The sequence below is a fragment of the Phragmites australis genome, chromosome 16 (assembly GCF_958298935.1).
Source record: "Phragmites australis chromosome 16, lpPhrAust1.1, whole genome shotgun sequence".
NCBI lineage: Eukaryota > Viridiplantae > Streptophyta > Magnoliopsida > Poales > Poaceae > Phragmites > Phragmites australis.
The window spans coordinates 17,108,435-17,127,161 of NC_084936.1; the positions used below are offsets into that span (position 1 = coordinate 17,108,435).

The 18,727-nt window shown below is 40.1% G+C and overlaps 1 protein-coding gene across 2 annotated transcripts; it reads left to right on the forward strand.

Moving 5' to 3' along the window:
• The first annotated feature begins 11,051 nt into the window (after window positions 1-11,051).
• On the forward strand, window positions 11,052-17,202 carry LOC133895435 (uncharacterized). 2 transcript variants are annotated; one of them, XM_062335742.1, is made up of 10 exons: window positions 11,052-11,432; window positions 11,503-11,549; window positions 11,653-11,755; window positions 12,037-12,123; window positions 12,994-13,077; window positions 15,081-15,134; window positions 15,514-15,546; window positions 16,107-16,187; window positions 16,705-16,750; window positions 16,844-17,202. In XM_062335742.1, the coding sequence occupies exons 1-10, from the start codon at window positions 11,205-11,207 to the stop codon at window positions 16,894-16,896; spliced, it is 816 nt and encodes a 271-aa protein (XP_062191726.1). In that variant the 5' UTR covers window positions 11,052-11,204; the 3' UTR covers window positions 16,897-17,202. The 2 variants fall into 2 exon arrangements, with proteins under 2 accessions (XP_062191726.1, XP_062191727.1); XM_062335743.1 differs by lacking the exon at window positions 15,514-15,546 and having other exon boundaries at window positions 11,056-11,432.
• The last annotated feature ends 1,525 nt before the right edge of the window (window positions 17,203-18,727 follow it).

Below are 18,727 nucleotides of genomic sequence, written 5' to 3' on the forward strand. Positions count from 1 at the left end.
CCTCAATTCGATCATTGACTTGGCCAGCTGTCGTCCCAAGATACCAGCTCGAGAAACGCGTTCCCGAAGGCGTCGGGCCGGGGGTCGCCGACGAGGCGGAAGAGGTGGGGGTACCTCGGTACCAACGAAACCAAGAAGTCGTCCGGGAGGCTGAAGTTGCGCTTGGCGGATGCGATCTTGGTGACGGGCAGAGAGCGGGAGGAGGAGATCATGAGGAGCTTGGCGAGCCTGGAGACGAGGAGCGGAGAGTTGAGTTCATGGAGGCGAGAGGCGAAGGCGAGGAGCTGCGGGGAGGGGGAGGCGACGGGGAGGGGGGAAACGGAGAGGAGGGTGCCCCAAAATACACCCCTCCCATATACTAATATACATATAGTGTTGTTTAAATAGGCTATATCTACTCGACCGATCGACTAGGCTAGCATGGTTCAAGGACACAGGCTATGCTTGGGTCGAGCTATTTTGAGTGTGGTTATTTTGGGTCAGCCTAACTAGGCACGGGTGGCTTGTGCAAGCACGACATGGAAGCGGACTGGCTCGCCCGCTCAGGCTATGTTATTTTGGGCCCAGCTAGGCAGGACTGGCCCGTGCAGGCACGACACGAAGGTAGCCTAGTTCGCCCGCTCGGGCATGTCATGGCACGGTTGGCTCGGCATAGCATTGTCCATCCAGCACGCATGGGCCGACCACAAGTGAGATGGTAGAAATACTCATCATAGTTAAAGACTAGGAACAAGCTGAAACACAAATGCAATACACTACAGATAACACTAAGCTTAAAGATTCATTCAAAAATTTGTATCTAAGATATAGATGAGAATGTGTAATTTCCAATTTTCCTGAGCTAGGTTGTACTTTTTTCCTTTACTAGAAAGATTTTTAATGAGGCAACCTATCAATAAAGCTCTTTTTTAAAATTAATTATGTGTTCCTATTATTTTCTGATTTTTTTATTTTTTATGATTTTTCTTTAGTTTTTTAAAGTGACCCATCACACACATCTCGTCTTGTCCTATAAATAGCCACCATCACAAATTCTTAGTGATCCCATCAACCATCCATCTCTCTTTTTCTACTTGCTAGCCAATAGCCATTTGCCCATTTCAACAAATCAATTTCATATTTCTATTCATGGGTCAAGACACCGAGAACACGTGTGCATGGTCATTAGTATGGCAATATTTTGAAAAGATATTTAGAAAAGTAAATAAGAACTTGTAAGATTTGCTAAGTATAATATATATAGCCTTGAATTATGTACTAAGTCTATAATTGAAATAAAGTATTTGAGTAAGCATATTACATGTTGCAAGAAAAAATATGGAGTTCCTTATAAAACAATGTAATTTTGAGCCGTGCCATGAATCGAAGGCACAACACATGGGCCGATACGGCATAGCCCGTTACAGTTATAGGGCCTATCGAGCCGGGTCGTGTCTAGCCAGATTCGTACCATGCCGGTCCGACAGGCTCATTTAGACAACACTATATACATATACATATAGTGTATTTTGTACCTGGGCCAAAAGCTTAAAGCATCCACGTCAATCTGTTTGGCCCAAAACTATAAAAGCATCCACGTGACCACATTCATTCGGTCTGTCCTCTGGCGGCGCCGACGTCTCCTATGGCGTATGGCGTTTCATGTCCTAGCGACCTGGCGATTGGCGAATCGTCTCGGAGACTCGGACTCTCGGTCTGCTGGTCTCATCGCCTCATCGGTCATCGCAGATTCGCAGGCTCGGTGGTCGGTGCTGATCAGTCGATCACCAAATTGTTGCCTCAATGCCGGGGTGCCAAACTGTCGATCACCAAATTGCTGCCTTGGTGGCTCACAGGCTCGGTCTTGACTCGTCTCTTGATCTGCTCTGCCCGACTGCTCGAATGCCTGATCTGAATTGTTACTCGCTTGATTTTTAGACTCCTATCCGGCCATCCGTATAGGGCAGACGGCAGTGTCAGGATTGTTCAGTTCTGCAGACTGTAGGTGCGATGTTCTTGATGACTTGATCGATGCAACTATGAACTATGCAAGCAATTAGCTAGCAAATTAAGGGGATAATCTCATTAGTGATTACTGATTAGTCATTCGTTTGATTGTTTCACACTTGTATCCTTTTGTATTTCACGCAGAGACTGGAGGCGTCGAGCAATCTCAGCTGCGTGACGTGTGGTGACTTGGCGACTCGGCGTCTGTCGGCGAGACGACTTGGCCTAATCGGTACTGAATATTATCTTTACAATCTATATATTAATTATTTTTTATGTTTCAATTCAATAGCCTCTCGTTTTTAATTTCGTCTCAGACCATCAAAATATCAGAAGCAGCACTACAAGTATGAACCTGATCAGTAAATGAGCCACAAATTATTGGATTCATAGATTCTTTGAACGCTCTGACTTTATCTTCTGATATATGATCTGTAGTCTCTGATTGTAGTCAGTAAACTTGCTAAGTTTATCACCATTGTGCTAAAAAAAAAATCCGCTCTTGTTTTAGTGGTGCTGGAGCCGTGCATGTACATATTTCTCTTTTTTATATCGTAATAATTAAACTTTTAAATTTATTTGTGTCACATATGTATTCTTTTAAGATCAGAAAGAATCAACTGGTATAAGTCTCGATGTTAAGATATTGAAACAGACTAAGAATACATTGAGTTGTACACTATTAGAAGTTATAACACAACATAACAAATCAAAGAAGGCGCATATAACTAGAGTTGCCCCGCAAGATATATATTTCTACCGCGTTTGTTGTCCTTTCTCTTTAGCTATATATATTAGTCCCTTATGTGTATGTTTTGTTATATATTATGTTTGTACTGGAGAAGATATTACTATTATCGAATCCATCAAATCATCACTAGAAATAGAATACTTGTGGACATCGACGATGCATTCATAGATAAATTCCATTTCGAATGCCTTCTATAGCCTAACGAATTCTTAAATGATGAAGTAAGTACACCTGTATAAAATAATTATATAACATAACCCTATAATTTAATCGTAATTTATAACTTGTAACTACATATCATAAGTTCATATATCCATTGTATAAGGACTGAAGAGCATCTACATTATAAGGCTGGTGCAAAAGTCTTCCTAGAAATTACTTGCATTTCTAGCATTCTAAAGCGTGATGGCGAGCTTACAATGGACAAAATAAATCCTAGTCATGACACCATCGAAAAAAGGGTGGATAATTATCTGAAGTATGATATGGTAATGATCGACACAATATCTATCAATTTTATGTTAATATATCAGTGGCTAATGCTAACGACAAATGTTTGCTATAGGTATTTATTTCAATTAACATCACACAATGCTATTGGTATCTAGCAGTTGTGAATGCCCAAAATTGTGAGATACTTGTTCTCGACTCGCTAGGGCCTACAATGAACCGCAATAACCTCACTCTTACTGTGAGTATTTATAACTTCAATACTCTTTTTTCATTATAATATGATAAGACTTTTTTGTTATTATCTTACCTCTGATACTACTATTTTCATTTAATAGATAAGTGGATTGGAGAAACAAATAAATATTGCATCACAGTTAAAAGAGCTTAAAGATCACAAGTGGCAGGACCTTAGAGTTGGAACATGGCCTATTATAGAGAAATTCCCAGAGGCAATGCAGACTGACGGGTATACTAAAACATCGTTGCTTGCTAAAATAATTACTTTTCATTGGTTGATTAAATTAAATTAATAATTGTATGAAGTTTCTGTAATACTTTAGCATCTCTTGTGGTCTGTTCATATTGGACAAGAGATACACTATCTGATGGTGTGACTCATGTATTTTAAGATTGATTATAAAGATTTGCAACATATTTAAATAATTATATTATATTCAGATAATAGATTAATTTTAATTACAATTTTGTAGCGTGATATGATGAATTTAAGACTAAAACTAGCAGCAATTTTGTTAAACTTAAAACTAAATACAAGGAAAGAATGTTCATATTCCAAACATGACAGCAAGGAAGAAAAAAGTTTAGAAGATGGTATGATTGTAGAGAGTCCTGCTAAGTGTGACAAATTTCGAAGATATCACTTCAAATTGAAGATCAATCATTACTATGTGTTCGTCCCATTGCCATCATGGTGACAAATGCATTCAAGTTAGGAGGTGAGCTTTGCAAATTTATCATATCTATAGACCACCCTAAGACTTTGGAGTGTGGCCGTCTAATTCCATATAATATGTATTATTTATATACATTATTTTTATTCATTGTTGCACCTAAAATAATACATTATTTTATAAGAAAGAATGGATTTAGAGCTCTAAGCTTCAACTGATTAGCTTAAGCCTAAAAACGGTTCAAGAAATAATAGATGTGCAAAAGCCTATGGACAAGGATTATTTCAACATGGGTGTGAGGATGTTCGCTTGCGATGAGATCAACCTGTTAATGGACACCCAATATCACTATATGGACCATCAGTTCTAGGAACGATATAATATATTCATGTAATCATCATGTTTACACATAATCTTATGAGCTCTCTTATTTATTACAGTTGTTGTGTGACTTTGAATGAGAGACGAAACATAAAAGGAAGCTTGATATCTAGTTGTTGGCAAAAATGTTTGATACGTGATCTGGGATAAAGTACAATATTTCATAGTGCAAGTTGGTATGTTTTGCTTTATTATTTATCTATGTTGTGGTTTAGTTTTCTCCTAACAATAGTGACTATTATTTGCAGATTCTATTATCAATATGTTAGCACGGGCATTTCATACTATTTGCATTCAACATGATGGCTAGAAGTGTATTGGTATTGGACCCACTGACTATACCGGATTGGTTTAAAGGACATGAACTCATATTGCACTATCTTTTGAAAACTTTTAAAATTTCCAATAAATTGAATCTAGCTCTGGAAGTAACAACCTACCCTGGATTGACGACATATGTGATTGGCGTCGTATAGTACCAATTTGTGTTCCAAAGATAAAAGATTGGTAAATTTCTTACAACTTCGGTTCTATCGATTAGATTATTCACATAGATGTAACAATTTATTCTTCTATAGGTTTGACTCGGTTTTTTTTTCAATTAACTTCATGCACGCGTGGAGCGGTAAACAACTACAACCACCGATTTGCACTGTAAATGTTTTCAACGGTATTATGGTTTACATTAAGCAATTGACCATCTGGTTGTGCACTTTTTTTTTACAATTACAATGAAATATAATACGCTTACAGGATGTGCACGAAAAAAAAAGAAATTCTTGGTTGACCTATTGAAATACATTAGGAATGAATCTAAAGACAACATACTGAAGTTGTACAAGAGTTTGTTAAACGTATCAATAGTTCGTCGTTTGGAATGAAAGATTAGTTGTGCTATTATATTTTGCTGATGACTATGTACCATTTATTTTTTTCTTTACCTAAGTTTTTGCTCATAACTTCGATTATGTACAATTGTAATAGATGATAGTAAATTTCTATCCTATAGTTTGCTTAAATAATATAATAGGTGACTGTAAACTTATACACCATATTTTATTTTAAATTTTGATTTTTACTATAATATTACTGATTTTATATGTATGATTTCTTCGTTACATTATTAATTACAAGTATGTTACATGTATACTCTTACCGGTAGGAACCAAATGTCACAGTGAGCCGTCACATCTAACAGTAGGTAGTCACAGATGTTTGACCAAATGTGCAGCGACTAATGCCAAGATGTGAGCTGAAGATAGGAACACAAATAACGTACAAATAAGATAGTATTTGGTTTATAGGATGGAGTAGATCTATTTTTTTTTAAGTTGTTTGGATAAAAAGTATTGAGATAGGATGGTTAGGAATTAGAAAATATTTTTTAAAGATTCGAGATGGAGCTGTTAAAAAAATAGTGAAACATAGTCATCTCACTTCGAACGTGACACTGACAGTAGATCTGATGTACTAAAATGGACTTATACATCTCACCCATCAAACAAGTATCTATATATGAATGAAATCATTTCATCCTTAAATATATGAATGGAATCATCCTATCTCATCTCGCTCTCTAACCAAACATTACCTAATTGGCTTAATGCTGGTTAAAACGGAAAAAAAAAACAAATACAACAAGAGGATACTATAGGGCATAAATTCGACTTAAGCACAATCCTGTACGGCGCTGCTCCAACCAATATGATCTCCCTACTCATCCTGTGACTGGATGTGCCACAATTTTACTTTTTTTAAGGGGCTTTTGCAAATTTGCTACTGATTTTTTATTTTTTGCAAGAATGCCACTCGAATGACAGTTCTGCTGGTATTGTTGTAATTTTTTAGTGATAAATTTACAATAACGGTTCAAAACAGTGGCAAATTTACAATTGTCCCTTTTTTTAATGTGGAAGGCGAGGTAGTTCATGGTGAGCCCAATGACCATATCTCCTGGATTTCCCCTGACCTTGATGTTTGATTTATTTTATTTTTTTGCAGTTACGATGTTTCTTATGTTTTTTCTTATAAACTTTTGGCATAGGAACATGATGCAAAGTTGATCCTAACTTATCATTGTCACTGTAAAAAAACTCATATAATGTCTTTTCTCTTATAGCTCCTTTGGAACCATCTATGACATAGATGGTTCAAACAAAGAATTATTTGAGATAAGATATACAATTGGAACAGTCAAAGATAGACACTTATCTCAGATAGCCTCAATCAGAAGCCGTAAATGATAATATCCTGTTGTAGTTAGAAATGTGTGTTTGGTGGGTTGATTAGTGGGGTTCACGTGGAGTCAAGAGGTTATGGATTCGAGTCCTTAGAATCGCATGTGCACAAAAAAGTGTGTGATTTGTTGAGCCGTGACAAGTGACCATATGTAAATAGCTGAGGACGGGCTTCCTAGTTAGAAAATTTCCCCCAATTTTTGGCATTAAACTGTTGATTTTTTTTTTTGAAATAGTATCTATGATGATTCTAAAGTGGCTCACAATCTATAAAGGCTCAAAAACCGTCTGAGATGAGGTTATCACCTGATTATTTTTAAGCCGCTGTTGGGATCGAAGTCCCAGACAAGAGGGGCCTTCGGGGGTGAAACTAGCGAAGGCTCCTTACGGTGACGTGTACTGGAAGTAGAATAGTCTCGGTCCTCGTTCATATTTACACTGTGGCTCTATTTATAGCCTGTACCCGGCGATCACGGACCCGGTTTACACATATTACCCCCTAACCTGCTACATTCCCGGAATATCCGAGGGCAATATAGTACAAATAAGCATGATCCCATAATTACAACAGTGCCCATGACAATTGGGCTCACTGTCCAGCTGCTTTTCAACCGAAGGGTATCGAAGACCTCTCCGTCCGACCTCTTGACGAGCTGCCTTCGCTGCCTCCAGGCGAAGGCCTGGTCTTGTCTTCGCATCGAGCGAAGGGCGTGGAACGCGAACTGGAGCTTCGCCTGACAGTCGAGGCAGATCAGGCTTCGCATACGCCAATTCGGTTATGGAAGATGCAATCAACACAGCGGTTGTCCCGCAGCACCTCTAACTAACTTCGTAGTTGCCTTCGGGTATGGAGACGGCAGGAGATGATCCCCAACAGCCGCCTAAGATGATCTTCTGTGTAGTAGTGTGTAAGCCAAATATAACTGGCTACAATCTATTTATGAAAGTAAAAGTTGAGTCCTTTATTGGGGAAAAAAACTTCCAATATTTCTCATCAGACAATTTCACGGTGTTGTTGTAAATATTTACTCTAGTGTCTCCAAATATTTAAGAACCTTGTTCATTAATAATCCATTTTACTTACTTTCCCACCCAGGCATCATCCGAACCAAGTACCTCCGGTGACTATATACTTGTTATCTATGTGAGTAAAAAAGTGACTATCGGTCATTGCATTAGGTGTTTATATACTTGTTATCTACGTACTCGAATTATATTATATGTATACTTTGTATGCAGATTCTTAGATGGAGGAGCAAAGGAGTACATGGTGAAGCCTGTCAAGGTTTTTGATGTGCCTTCCATTCTGAGGTACATTTGATGTGGAAGATGGAGGCAATGAACAAAAATGGAATGTAACTCCCCGATGAACTTATCTATCGATTAATCTATTAAACGTTATTTGGATGCGACCATTTATTGTGTTTGATCCACTTGATATGGTCTTCTTTTATCTCTTCAATTGTTTAAGTGTTTGATCCACTTGAACTTCTGTAAGACTATTATGTGCCTGAAGTGTATTGTGCATAATTACATGAGTAAGGTCGATGCAGTGACCCATGATCCCGGATCGAACCACCCAGATCGTAGGTCTGGTTCACCACAGGACATATCCCGTGGGACTTTGCTGCAGTATAGAGAGGTGGGGAAGGCTTACCAGCAACCAGGACCGTGCCTTCGGGACTCGTTCCGCAGGACCGCGCCGCTTGCCCATCGCAGCGGCCGTCGCGCCGCCAGTCCACCACGCCCACAGTGCCGCTCTCTCGGCTGATCGACGCGCTACTCGCCCGTCAGGCCTCGCGCCCGATCAGCGCATCCGCCCGCCCACCTGGCTGCTCTGTTGAATGGATAAGGAGAGAGAGAGAGGGAGAGAGCAGTCGTGGCTACATATATCGATAGAATAAGGGCATCTATTGGCAGGTGTGGTGTTTATTTGGGCTATTGGGCTGGGCTTGATAGTGGATAGAATGAGTTAGTAGCCTATTTTTCTTTCTTTTTTTATTTTTCTTTGATGTATATGCCATATATATTTTGATCGTCTGAAAAATAAAAACCCGGATGAGGCATCGATCCGGATGAATCGGGGTCACGCTCCGCGTCATTAATTTGTCATCCAAGAAGGTATGACCCTTTCGTACCACATTTTTATTACATATCGACCCATATCCTGTGACCGCATTCCTTAATCCGTTTTACCCAAATTTCTGGTGACTATGATACTATGTCTAATCCATATGATGCCTCGTCACAAATAAGCTTAAGCTCTTAATGAATCTCCTCAGTATGTTGCATCACAAACTAGACAGAAATCAATGGAACAACTTCCTACTCCAAACTGGAACCCCCATTCCGTCCTGTTACAGAAACATAATGCAGATCGTTTACGTGACTTCACAGGTAGGTTCTATGCTGACATATAAGCATATTCTAAATTCAATAGTCCGCTAAGTGTATTAAAATCAGAACAAATAAGGCTATCTAAAAGCTAGGGAAGAGAGAACCGTGTGATTGAATATGACTTGCTAACAGATCCTTTATCCATTTGTATTCCATTCGAAGCACTGTATTTGTTACAACGAGGTCTACAAATAAAACCAATATATTGAATATATGTTTATTTCATTCGGTAGCATTATAAATTATAATACATATATATTCTATATATGTATTACTATGTCATTTGGTAGCATTTTTTTTCGATTTGTTGCCGTAATTTTCTTTCTTGTGCACACAGGGACATTTATATTTGTCTTGTTCCCCAGTGTGTTTGTGCTGTTGTGTATAGGACATTCGTGTTGTTCCCCTGTATATTTGTTCTGCTGTATAGAAAACAACAGAGCCAACATGTTTTTTGTTTTAGTTTTGTTCAGTAGTGCCTCAATCTGTTGTCGCCATACACTTTCACTTTTTTTTGTGTGTTTTTAGCCATTCTTGCAATATCTTTGATTTGTTCCAACACAAGCACACACTACCCAACAATTGATTGCGGCCACTTAATTTAATGTGACCTGAAAATTAATTCCGTGAGAAACGAAAATTTCCCTAACAGCATTTAGTTGAGAAACTATAAAAAGAAAATACATGTTATGACTAATTTATTAATAGAACCTTTGAAAAGGTGAGAATGTGGCAACTAACTTTGTAAAACACATCAGGAAAACTATTTAGAGATTATTTCTCCAATGGTAACCTTCAGCCCAATTCGATTTTTGGGGCCAGCTAGGCTTCATCAAGGATATTTTTCCTTATGGTTTTCTCTTATTTCTTACCATTTTTGGCATCATGGAAATCTGTTACTGGTGATATATTCCATTTTGTTCCCCTAAAATGTTTGAGTTACTCACATTGTGAAGTTTTTCTGGTAATAGTTTTATTTGGCAATATATTGCTCTCTTTTTTGTCTAACTAGTTCTTTTGATTTTTTTCCAATTTCCAAATAAGAGTTTGTATTTTTGAAGAAAAGTACATTGACCTCTTCCTCAAAGCTCTCTTCGCCGTCACCCTCCGCCTCAGACTCCTCTTTATCGCTAATGTCGTCCTCTTTGGTGACCCTGTTATCCCCCAGGTCCAACTTTTCATCGTCATTGTCGCCTTAGCCCTCCTCCTTGGGCTCGGGCTCAGGCTCCGATTGCACGTTGGACTCCTCCTCGGGATTCGAGTCTTCATCAGCACTAGGCTCACTATCATAGTACGTCGCCTCCTCCTTGTCGTCATAGCAACCTCGGTAAAGAGAGCCACCACCCAGTTGTAACTATAAGTTTTAGCATCTCTTCTATTGTTTTCCATATTAAGAAAAGAGGGACAAGAAATTACACCTACTAAATAATGTGCTAAATTTACACGAGATATACTCACTCATCCTCTTGCGAGATATGATAGCCAGATATGGCTACTCTTCTTCATTGACTTATTATCTAGAACATATCGTTAGTATGGTTGAAGTTACCATATCCATAGTTGTGTGATGGCTTCTTCTCCATCAAGCAAACAACCTATATCAAAGGTTTGCAATGTCGACCTCCAAACAAGGAATAGGAGTAGCAGAGTTTTGGTGTGGCGGCGGTTTAGGGATATTTATCGGTGCTTGTTATTTCACCCTGTTGATCATCTACCGACTAAATAAAAAGGTGCAGCTATTTCTAAGTTTTAACTCTTTAACATTCCTTCAACATCGTCTAGAGACTAAGTGGTTGTCACACAAATCATTTAACAGGGTGAAAATGTTATTTCCACTTTGTTTTTTTTATTGGTATTTCCGCTTTGTTAGTCCAAGCAATTGATTTCATTTTTCTGGCCTCCATTCCTTTGGGGTGATCCACTCGTTCTTCTCTCCACGCGCCAAAACCCCAGCCACCACCTTCTCCCTCCTCGCCTGCTCCTCCTGTTCCAAACCAAAATCTCCCAACGAAAAAAAAAACTCGCTTTGCAGGGAGAATCCTCGAGAATCATTAGTGCTTCTGCGCTGACGCGAGACGGAAGAGAGAGATGTCTGTGCAGTGCGCAGCGCACGCGGTCCGGGCGCTCGCCGCGCTCCCGGCGCCGGCCTCCTCTCGCCTCCGGGCGAGCCGCGTATCCCTATCCCTTCCGTCCCGCCGGCCGGGGCGCCCCGTCGCGCCCGTCTGCGCCGCGGAGTCCTCGTCCGCTCCCGCCGCGCAGCCAGCCGCCGCGGCCAGCAAGGCCGTCGTCCCGGACGACGAGTTCTCCCTCGCCAAAGTGAGCGGCCAGACTATTTCTTGGATCCTGAAATCGTTTCCTTTATTGCTGAATCACTCGTCCTTTGCAGGTGTCCTTTGGCGTGATTGGGCTGGGGCTTGGGATCTCGCTCCTGTCGTGAGTTCACACTTTTTTTCAGTCTTGTTGTATCAGTCTAAGAGATTCAGAGTCCTCTGTCATGGAGATTGCAAGTGTGAGCTCATGTGCCCTTGCATCTCAGGTATGGATTCGGGTCATACTTCAACCTTCTCCCCGGGTCTGAGTGGTCCGCTCTGCTACTGACCTACGGGTTTCCCCTCACAATCATCGGCATGGCCCTAAAGGCAAGAAATCTCCTCAATGTACATGTACAAGCAGACATTACTGAAAGACATCTTTAGGAAGGATCATTTTCTGTTACTTTCAGTCTCTACGAGTGCCTCTGACAGTTATTCGTCTTACCTAAATTATGCACCTCAGTGTTTCGTGATTGAAATTAAGTCTTGAGCGTGCAGTTTGCACTGATGAAATTTTGATTGAGTGTTAAATGCTTTAGTAGTTTAGGTTGAAGGTGCTCGGTTTCTTTGCTGTGGTATGTTTTGACTCATCAATTTTGTATATGCAGTATGCTGAACTGAAACCAGTGCCCTGCATAACCTATGCAGATGCTCTTGCTCTAAGAGAAAAGTGCGCCACCCCTATTCTCCAGCAGGTAATATTTATTTATCCGACCAAACATAACTATTAAGTATGATTTATATTCCATTATATTTCACTAGAGGTAAATTGGGCTATATAACCAATAATTTGCTGATGGTGGAGTTCTTAATATGAGTGGAATTCGACATGAGGCTTTAAACATCAATAATTGAAATTTCTAGATACTGCAGACATGGGAAAGGAAAATGACGCTATTTCAACCCACCAGCTGTTAACTATCATTATCCATCATAATACAGCATGATATCACACGTTTCAGTCTTGGAGATCAAATAAAAATGCATAACACTAAGATTCTTAGTTAATTTCCAGCAAGCTACATGGATGATCTAACAAAGGCGAACAGATAACTCCTTGATCAAGTTTTTCACCATCTAAGTGTTATCAATTATCACTTATTTAGTTACATCATGATGCAATAGACTGATAGAGGCGGCTTACTAAATTTTGACATCACAATATCACATAAACATACCTCCTAACAACCACAGTCCCAGATAGTTAATACAACCAGAACTTGTTGATATTTTCGATTCTAAGGCAGGCACACTTTGGTGGCCAAGATGATTGATTAAATTAGAATGCATGCTTAATCATACCAAAAGAAATACTAATTAGTAATTATCACAATGGTTCAGCACATGCTTTTGAAATAACGATGCTTTACCTTTTAGGCTCTTGCACTAGAGATTGCACTTGGCCTTTTGGTTAAGGTAGTAATTTCATACATTTGCAAGGAACAAAGTCGAACCTTGTTCTCTGAATTGACAATCTTTTCCTATAGACAGGTTAACCATAGAACCAAATAACAGCAATTTTCTGTAGTGCCATTCATTAATCTTGTAGCATTGCTTATCTCTAGGTCAGAAGTGATGTTACGCGTTTTAGATATGGTGATGAACAACACCTGGAGGAAGCGCTACAACGAATCTTTCAATATGGTTTGGTAATTCTTCGTTCCATCCATTTCCATGAAATAAACATTGATTTACTTTATTCAAATCAATAATTTCGAATTCAGCCAATGGTCATTGGCACTAGGTGTCTAATTGTCTCTCTTTCATAGTAAGGGCTTCGTTGCTTTATCTTATTTACACTGAAAGGTGTTAGGAATATAGAATCTTTATCCATTACATATAGGTTAGGTTACTAGAGTTATTGTCATGTACTCTATATTGTCTCCATCGGCTACTATTGAATATAAGTTGCTATTCTTAACATGGTACCACAATTAGGTTTAGATTTTTTCTTTTAGGGACGCAACAACTGGTCCCGATGTAGAATCCATTTGCTGTCGTTTTGATCTATTCTCTTCCTGTCGGTCTCCCTCTTCCACTCGGCTTCATCACACATCACGTCGGCTTCAACACGTTGGGTTCCTCATGCCCGACTGACACCCCGGCCGATCGGATCCGCCGCTGGTGTGTCTGCGCCGCCCCAGCCCACTCTGTCCCCGCCTGCCTCTGCTCGGCGCTCCGTGCCTCCGCATTAGGGGCTTGGGGGAGCTGACGGTGGACGGATCCTCACGGGCCCTTGCTTGGATCTGCCAACACCGGGGGCCTCTTCCCTCCGGATCCGTACGCCCGCCTGCTCGAGCCTTTGCTCGTCGAGTCGCGTGTCGTCAAGTGTCGCGCGAGCCAGCTCTCCACTGGCCTCTGGGCTCCTCCGGTCTAGGCACTTGGTAGCCTCCATGGCTCTGCCCGTTGCTGGCTCCGCCCGACCTTGCTCCTCCACGGCCACCCAGACTGATCTACGCCACAGCCTCCCCGTCGGCTCAGCAGCGCTGCCTCCCCGCCTGCTCCGTCTTCGATTTGGGCTCACCCACCCACAGTCAGCTCGCCCGCTCTCCCTTGGTTGGACTCCTCCGTTGCTACTCTCCTGGTTGGGTTCCTTCGCATAAGTGTATGCTTCTATGACGTTTTATGGATCTGCTGCTCATATGTTGCTGGGAGGATCTGCCACGCTGCTATATGGATTGATCTGCTGTGTCTTGGTCCTCTGTGCTGCTCAATAGGAGGATCTGCAGCGTTGCTCAACAGATTGCTCCGCTGTGTAGCTAATCTACTACATATCTGTTGTCACTGCATTGTGCTTCACCCGTTGTTTCTCATCATCTTTGCCAGCAGCTTTAGCTCCATGATCCGTGGTTCTCTACTGCTCCGCTTGCTCTTCTAGCTGCTGCTTCACTTCTCTCTTTGTGAGCCTTTGCATGCTAGTTATGAGCTAGGTTAGGGAAGGTATTCGTTGCTTTGTGAGTTGTTGTGTGGTGGGGTGCTATCGCTAGGCTGTGCGTCTTAGTCTTGTACTAGAGTCTTTGCTTTTCCGCTGTGTCCACATTCAAGTCTTAGTCTCTCTTTGAGTTCTTCTATGACGTGCGAGTTCACATATTTTTTCTTCAATTAGTTGATTTCTCTCCCGTCGTTATTAATGCAACTTAGCTATCTAAATCTTTCCGTAGTTTTAGTGACAACTTCATTTGTTGTCTCGCTACTTGTCATTGTTATGTTCGCAATTCGTGATCTAGGGCATTCTTGTCATCTCGGTCTTTTCGTAGCCTTAGTGACTACTTCTTTTGTTGTCTTGCTACTCATCGTCGCTTAGTTGCGATTCTTGACCAAGGGCATTCTTTTGTTGTCATCATCATGACTATACTCTTGTGCTTCGCTATGTATTTCTTCGGGTTGATTCGACAGGATTACAAGACTCCATTCTACGATAGCTTTGAAGAGACAATTTTTGGATGTATTAGTCTAAGTTTGTTACTTAGTGTCACCTCTTTCAAATGCAATGCTATTGCATATGTCTTGTATTTGAGGGGAGTGTTAGGAATAGTCTTTATCCATTATGTATAGGTTAGGTTGCTAGAGTCTTTATCCTGTACTCCTCATATACTCTATATATTGCTCCTATAAGCTACTATTGAATACAAGTTGCTATTCCTAACAACAGGGTGGTGGCATTTCAAGACGTAGTGCACCTATATTACAAAAGATTCGAGAAGAAGTAAGTTCACTATCTGTTTGATTTAGTCTGAAGTGTATTTTCTGTATGTTGCGTATTGTGAATCACACGTTTCATTTTGGAATTTGTATTTTGTACTCATTTGAAGAGTTGAGTATTCAAATTCATAAAAGTTTAGGGATCTACCAACTACATGATCTAAGATGGATTCAGACTGTCCACGTAATTTGTGTGGTGCCAGTTATTGTGGATTTGACACTGGTAGCGTTAAAGAATGTTACTGCAACAATTTGTGCTGTTACTTCAAGCAAAGTTGAATGACTGAAAGTAACTGCCCATAAAAGAATATAAAAGATAAATGAACAAACTTTAGTGGCTTGGAATCATGTACTAAGTCTCTAACTAATCAACTGCTCCATAGTGCAGTGATCAGGCTGTCAACATAAACTTCAAGGTCAGTGTTCTTGAATCCGAGTGTCATGAAAAATGGGCATGAAATTCAGATTAGGAAACAGATATCATGCACATATTTCCTTTTTCTCAAAAATTATGAATTTAACCCCTTTTTTGTTTTTGAAACACACCGTAAATGCCACTGATGATTCTCTTCTATCTGACAAATGGAAAATGATTATTTGCTAAAAGTTAATGAAGTAATTGTAGCTCCTTTGAAAAATATAGTTTTGTTGGTAGCTCAATTGCATGTTAATCAACACTTTCTTTTTAATAGCTGTTATTTATCAATGCTCCTTAAATATAATGCTGATATGTCTTGTTACTGAATTCATGAAGTGAAGTGGGTATTGCACAAGGAAAATTTATTCAGTCTTTCCTGTTGTCCTTATGGCTTCTGGACATTCCAATGGACTATGTTTGTTGATTGGCATCTTCTGTTCGTTCATTCCAACAATATAAGTTACCCTACAAATTATCTCCATGAGTGACCAAATAGCCAGCTCAATTCCCTTGGCGCAGTTCTTGATTACAGGATTCACAGTAATATTTTGATTGTAGGTAACTGAGGATGGGAAGTACTGTTTAGTACTCGAATTTGAAGCCAAAGCATTGGAGCTATCTGATTTTGAGAAAAGACAGGTGAAATACCTCCTTTAGTCACCTGTATTAATCTGAAGCATGAAATAATACTAATATTGTTACAAGTAAAGAAATACTAGGAGCAGTTTCAGTCTGTGAAATAGATGATTTTCTTTGATAATCAACTGCTTCAAAAGATTCAGCCCTTAGAAGCTGGGTTTTTTAAACCGAGTAGCGAGTTATTTCCAGAACCTTTACAGTGTGATACTCACCAGTTTAGCCAAAAATTAGAGGATGTAGTAGTACAAAACTTGCTGCACAAATAACACGATCGCCCAAGATACTGAACCTGCTGATAAATAAAGCTCTTGAGATTTGCCTTTAAAAAAAACACGACCACTCAAGATACAACATCCATATAGGGATGCTGCTTAATATTACTTGTTGGGATGTAGCATCTTGGATACTTGAGCTGTTAGAAAAAATACATGTTGTATTTTTGCCCAAAATCCATTACAGAATTAGGTATGTAAGATTATTTCAGTGTTGATGCCGTGCACATATTTGTTCCGTACAGGCAAAATTCACCTCCTTTTTTGGTCCTGGCATTAAGGCAGAAATTGGTGAGTTGTGCTAATTTTTGTTTTGCTCCATAATACTATCAAATTTGTATACTCTATCTCACCCACTCTTGCAACATTATTGTAATGATGCAGGAAAAGGTGGCGATGATCTATATGAAGTCCGTCTTATCTCAGAGACTACTTAGGAAACACACTTTTGGGACATGTCCAGTTCCCATTTTTGACTAATATATGAAAATAAATTCTTCTTGCCCCATTAACTTTGCATATATGATGTTAGTAGTGTAAAAGTTTTTACATCGTGCTTATTCATATGGTGCATTTTTTCGATAAAGATTCATACGGTGCATGAACATGTGCACCAAAAAAAAACTGTTGTAGTCGATGTAATGGATTTGATTGGCAACTTTGTCCATAAGTAGAAACGGATTAGCTGTCTTTTTTTTTCTTGGGAATTCTTGAATATGTTAGATATATATTAGTCTGTGTAATATCCCCGTGTTATAATGGATTTTTTTTTTTGCATATTATCTACCTATGAATGTATATATGTTGGCATATGGTCTCTATGAAATATAAGTTGTTATTTCTAACATAGTATTAGAGCTAAATTTTCTTTTGGCACATACATAGATACTCTTCCCAATCTTAGCCCACTCGCTGGCTTTATCTCTCCTTGATGGCTTTCTGTCTTCGATTGGTTTCTTCTCCTCCTAGCTAGCCTAGCTTGGCTGTATTAGTCCCTCTGCCCGGTCGGATCTGCCTGTGTCGTCGCTGGATCTGCTCGACCCGCCTCTTCTGTGGTCGGATCCACCTTCACTGTAGTTTGATATGCTTGGACATGCCTGATATGTTGCATCACCACCTGGAGCGGCCCGATCTGCCACGAAAGGACCTACCATCGCCCTCCTATGGCCAAGCCTTCGTGGTCTATAGTCGTTGGCCCACACTGCCTGTTTGCAATCGGGTGTCGGTCTAACCAACTTGTGACTCTGGAGGAGTTAACAAAAAACATGTTGTCTTCTTCATTAGGCACCATTTCAGCTTCTCGCTACTCAATGATTTTTTATGATGTCAACTATCGCGATTTTGCGTAGCATATGCACATTCACATGTGTGGGCTTCGTCTTTGGGGTGTTCTCTCTAGCGATATTCCTTATCCGCTTTCCCTTCCTCTGTTCTTTCGACGAAGCCTATGCAGCCTTCCGTTGACAAAGCAGCTATTGAAGGCGTCACCATTGCCTATAATAAGTTTGTCTCCGTCTACCAGGATGCCTTGGAGCTGTACCGAGATCAGTTGCCTAATTATGCTCAGTGGATGATTATGATGTTCATGCAACGTTTATTCTGGTTGCTAGTGTCGAGCCTCTGTTCTCCTCTGAGATTGTTTAGTTTTATACAGCCTTCCAGATTGCTTCGACACCTGTTACTACGTCTATCTCGTCGATAGGTTCTCCTGGCTTTGTTACTCCCTCTTCTGGCACTAAGAGACCACTTTCAGCACATTCAGGTATCTCACCTTGGATTCTTGACTCAGGGGTATCTTTTTGATTCCTCGAATCTATCTTCGCTTCATCCTCTTGTTTCTCCCCTTCATATTGTTATCGCTGATGATACTTCTCTTTCTATTACTAGTTGGGACACCCTTTGCACTTCTTTTAGTGTTTCTTCAGCTACCAAGAAATTTTTTTTCTTTCATTGCAATGTTTGCTTATGTTCCCCAACTCACTATGTAGCTTATATTCATTGGTCAGCTTACTGATCATGGTTGTCGTATTATCTTAGACTCTAACTCTTGTTGTGTCCAGGACCGGCACACAGGGGATCTGGTTGGTACTTGCCCTCGGCATCATGATTCCAATATCCATAGGAGCTTGACTAGAATCATCTTCATTCTGTTGCCACCATCGATCTTTCTACTTTTTCAACTACTGGCTCATTCCAACAGTGGCATCATTGTTTTGGCCATGTCTATAGGTCGTGTCTTTCTTCATTAGTTTTTCATGGTCTTCTGGG

Coding starts and splice junctions, on each gene's coding strand:
- LOC133895435 (XM_062335742.1), top strand. CDS start 11,205: ATGTCTGTGCAGTGCGCAGCGCACGCGGTCCGGGCGCTCGCCGCGCTC. Junction 11,756..12,036: donor TCATCGGCATGGCCCTAAAG/GCAAGAAATCTC, acceptor TTGTATATGCAG/TATGCTGAACTGAAACCAGT. Junction 16,751..16,843: donor TGGCATTAAGGCAGAAATTG/GTGAGTTGTGCT, acceptor GTAATGATGCAG/GAAAAGGTGGCGATGATCTA.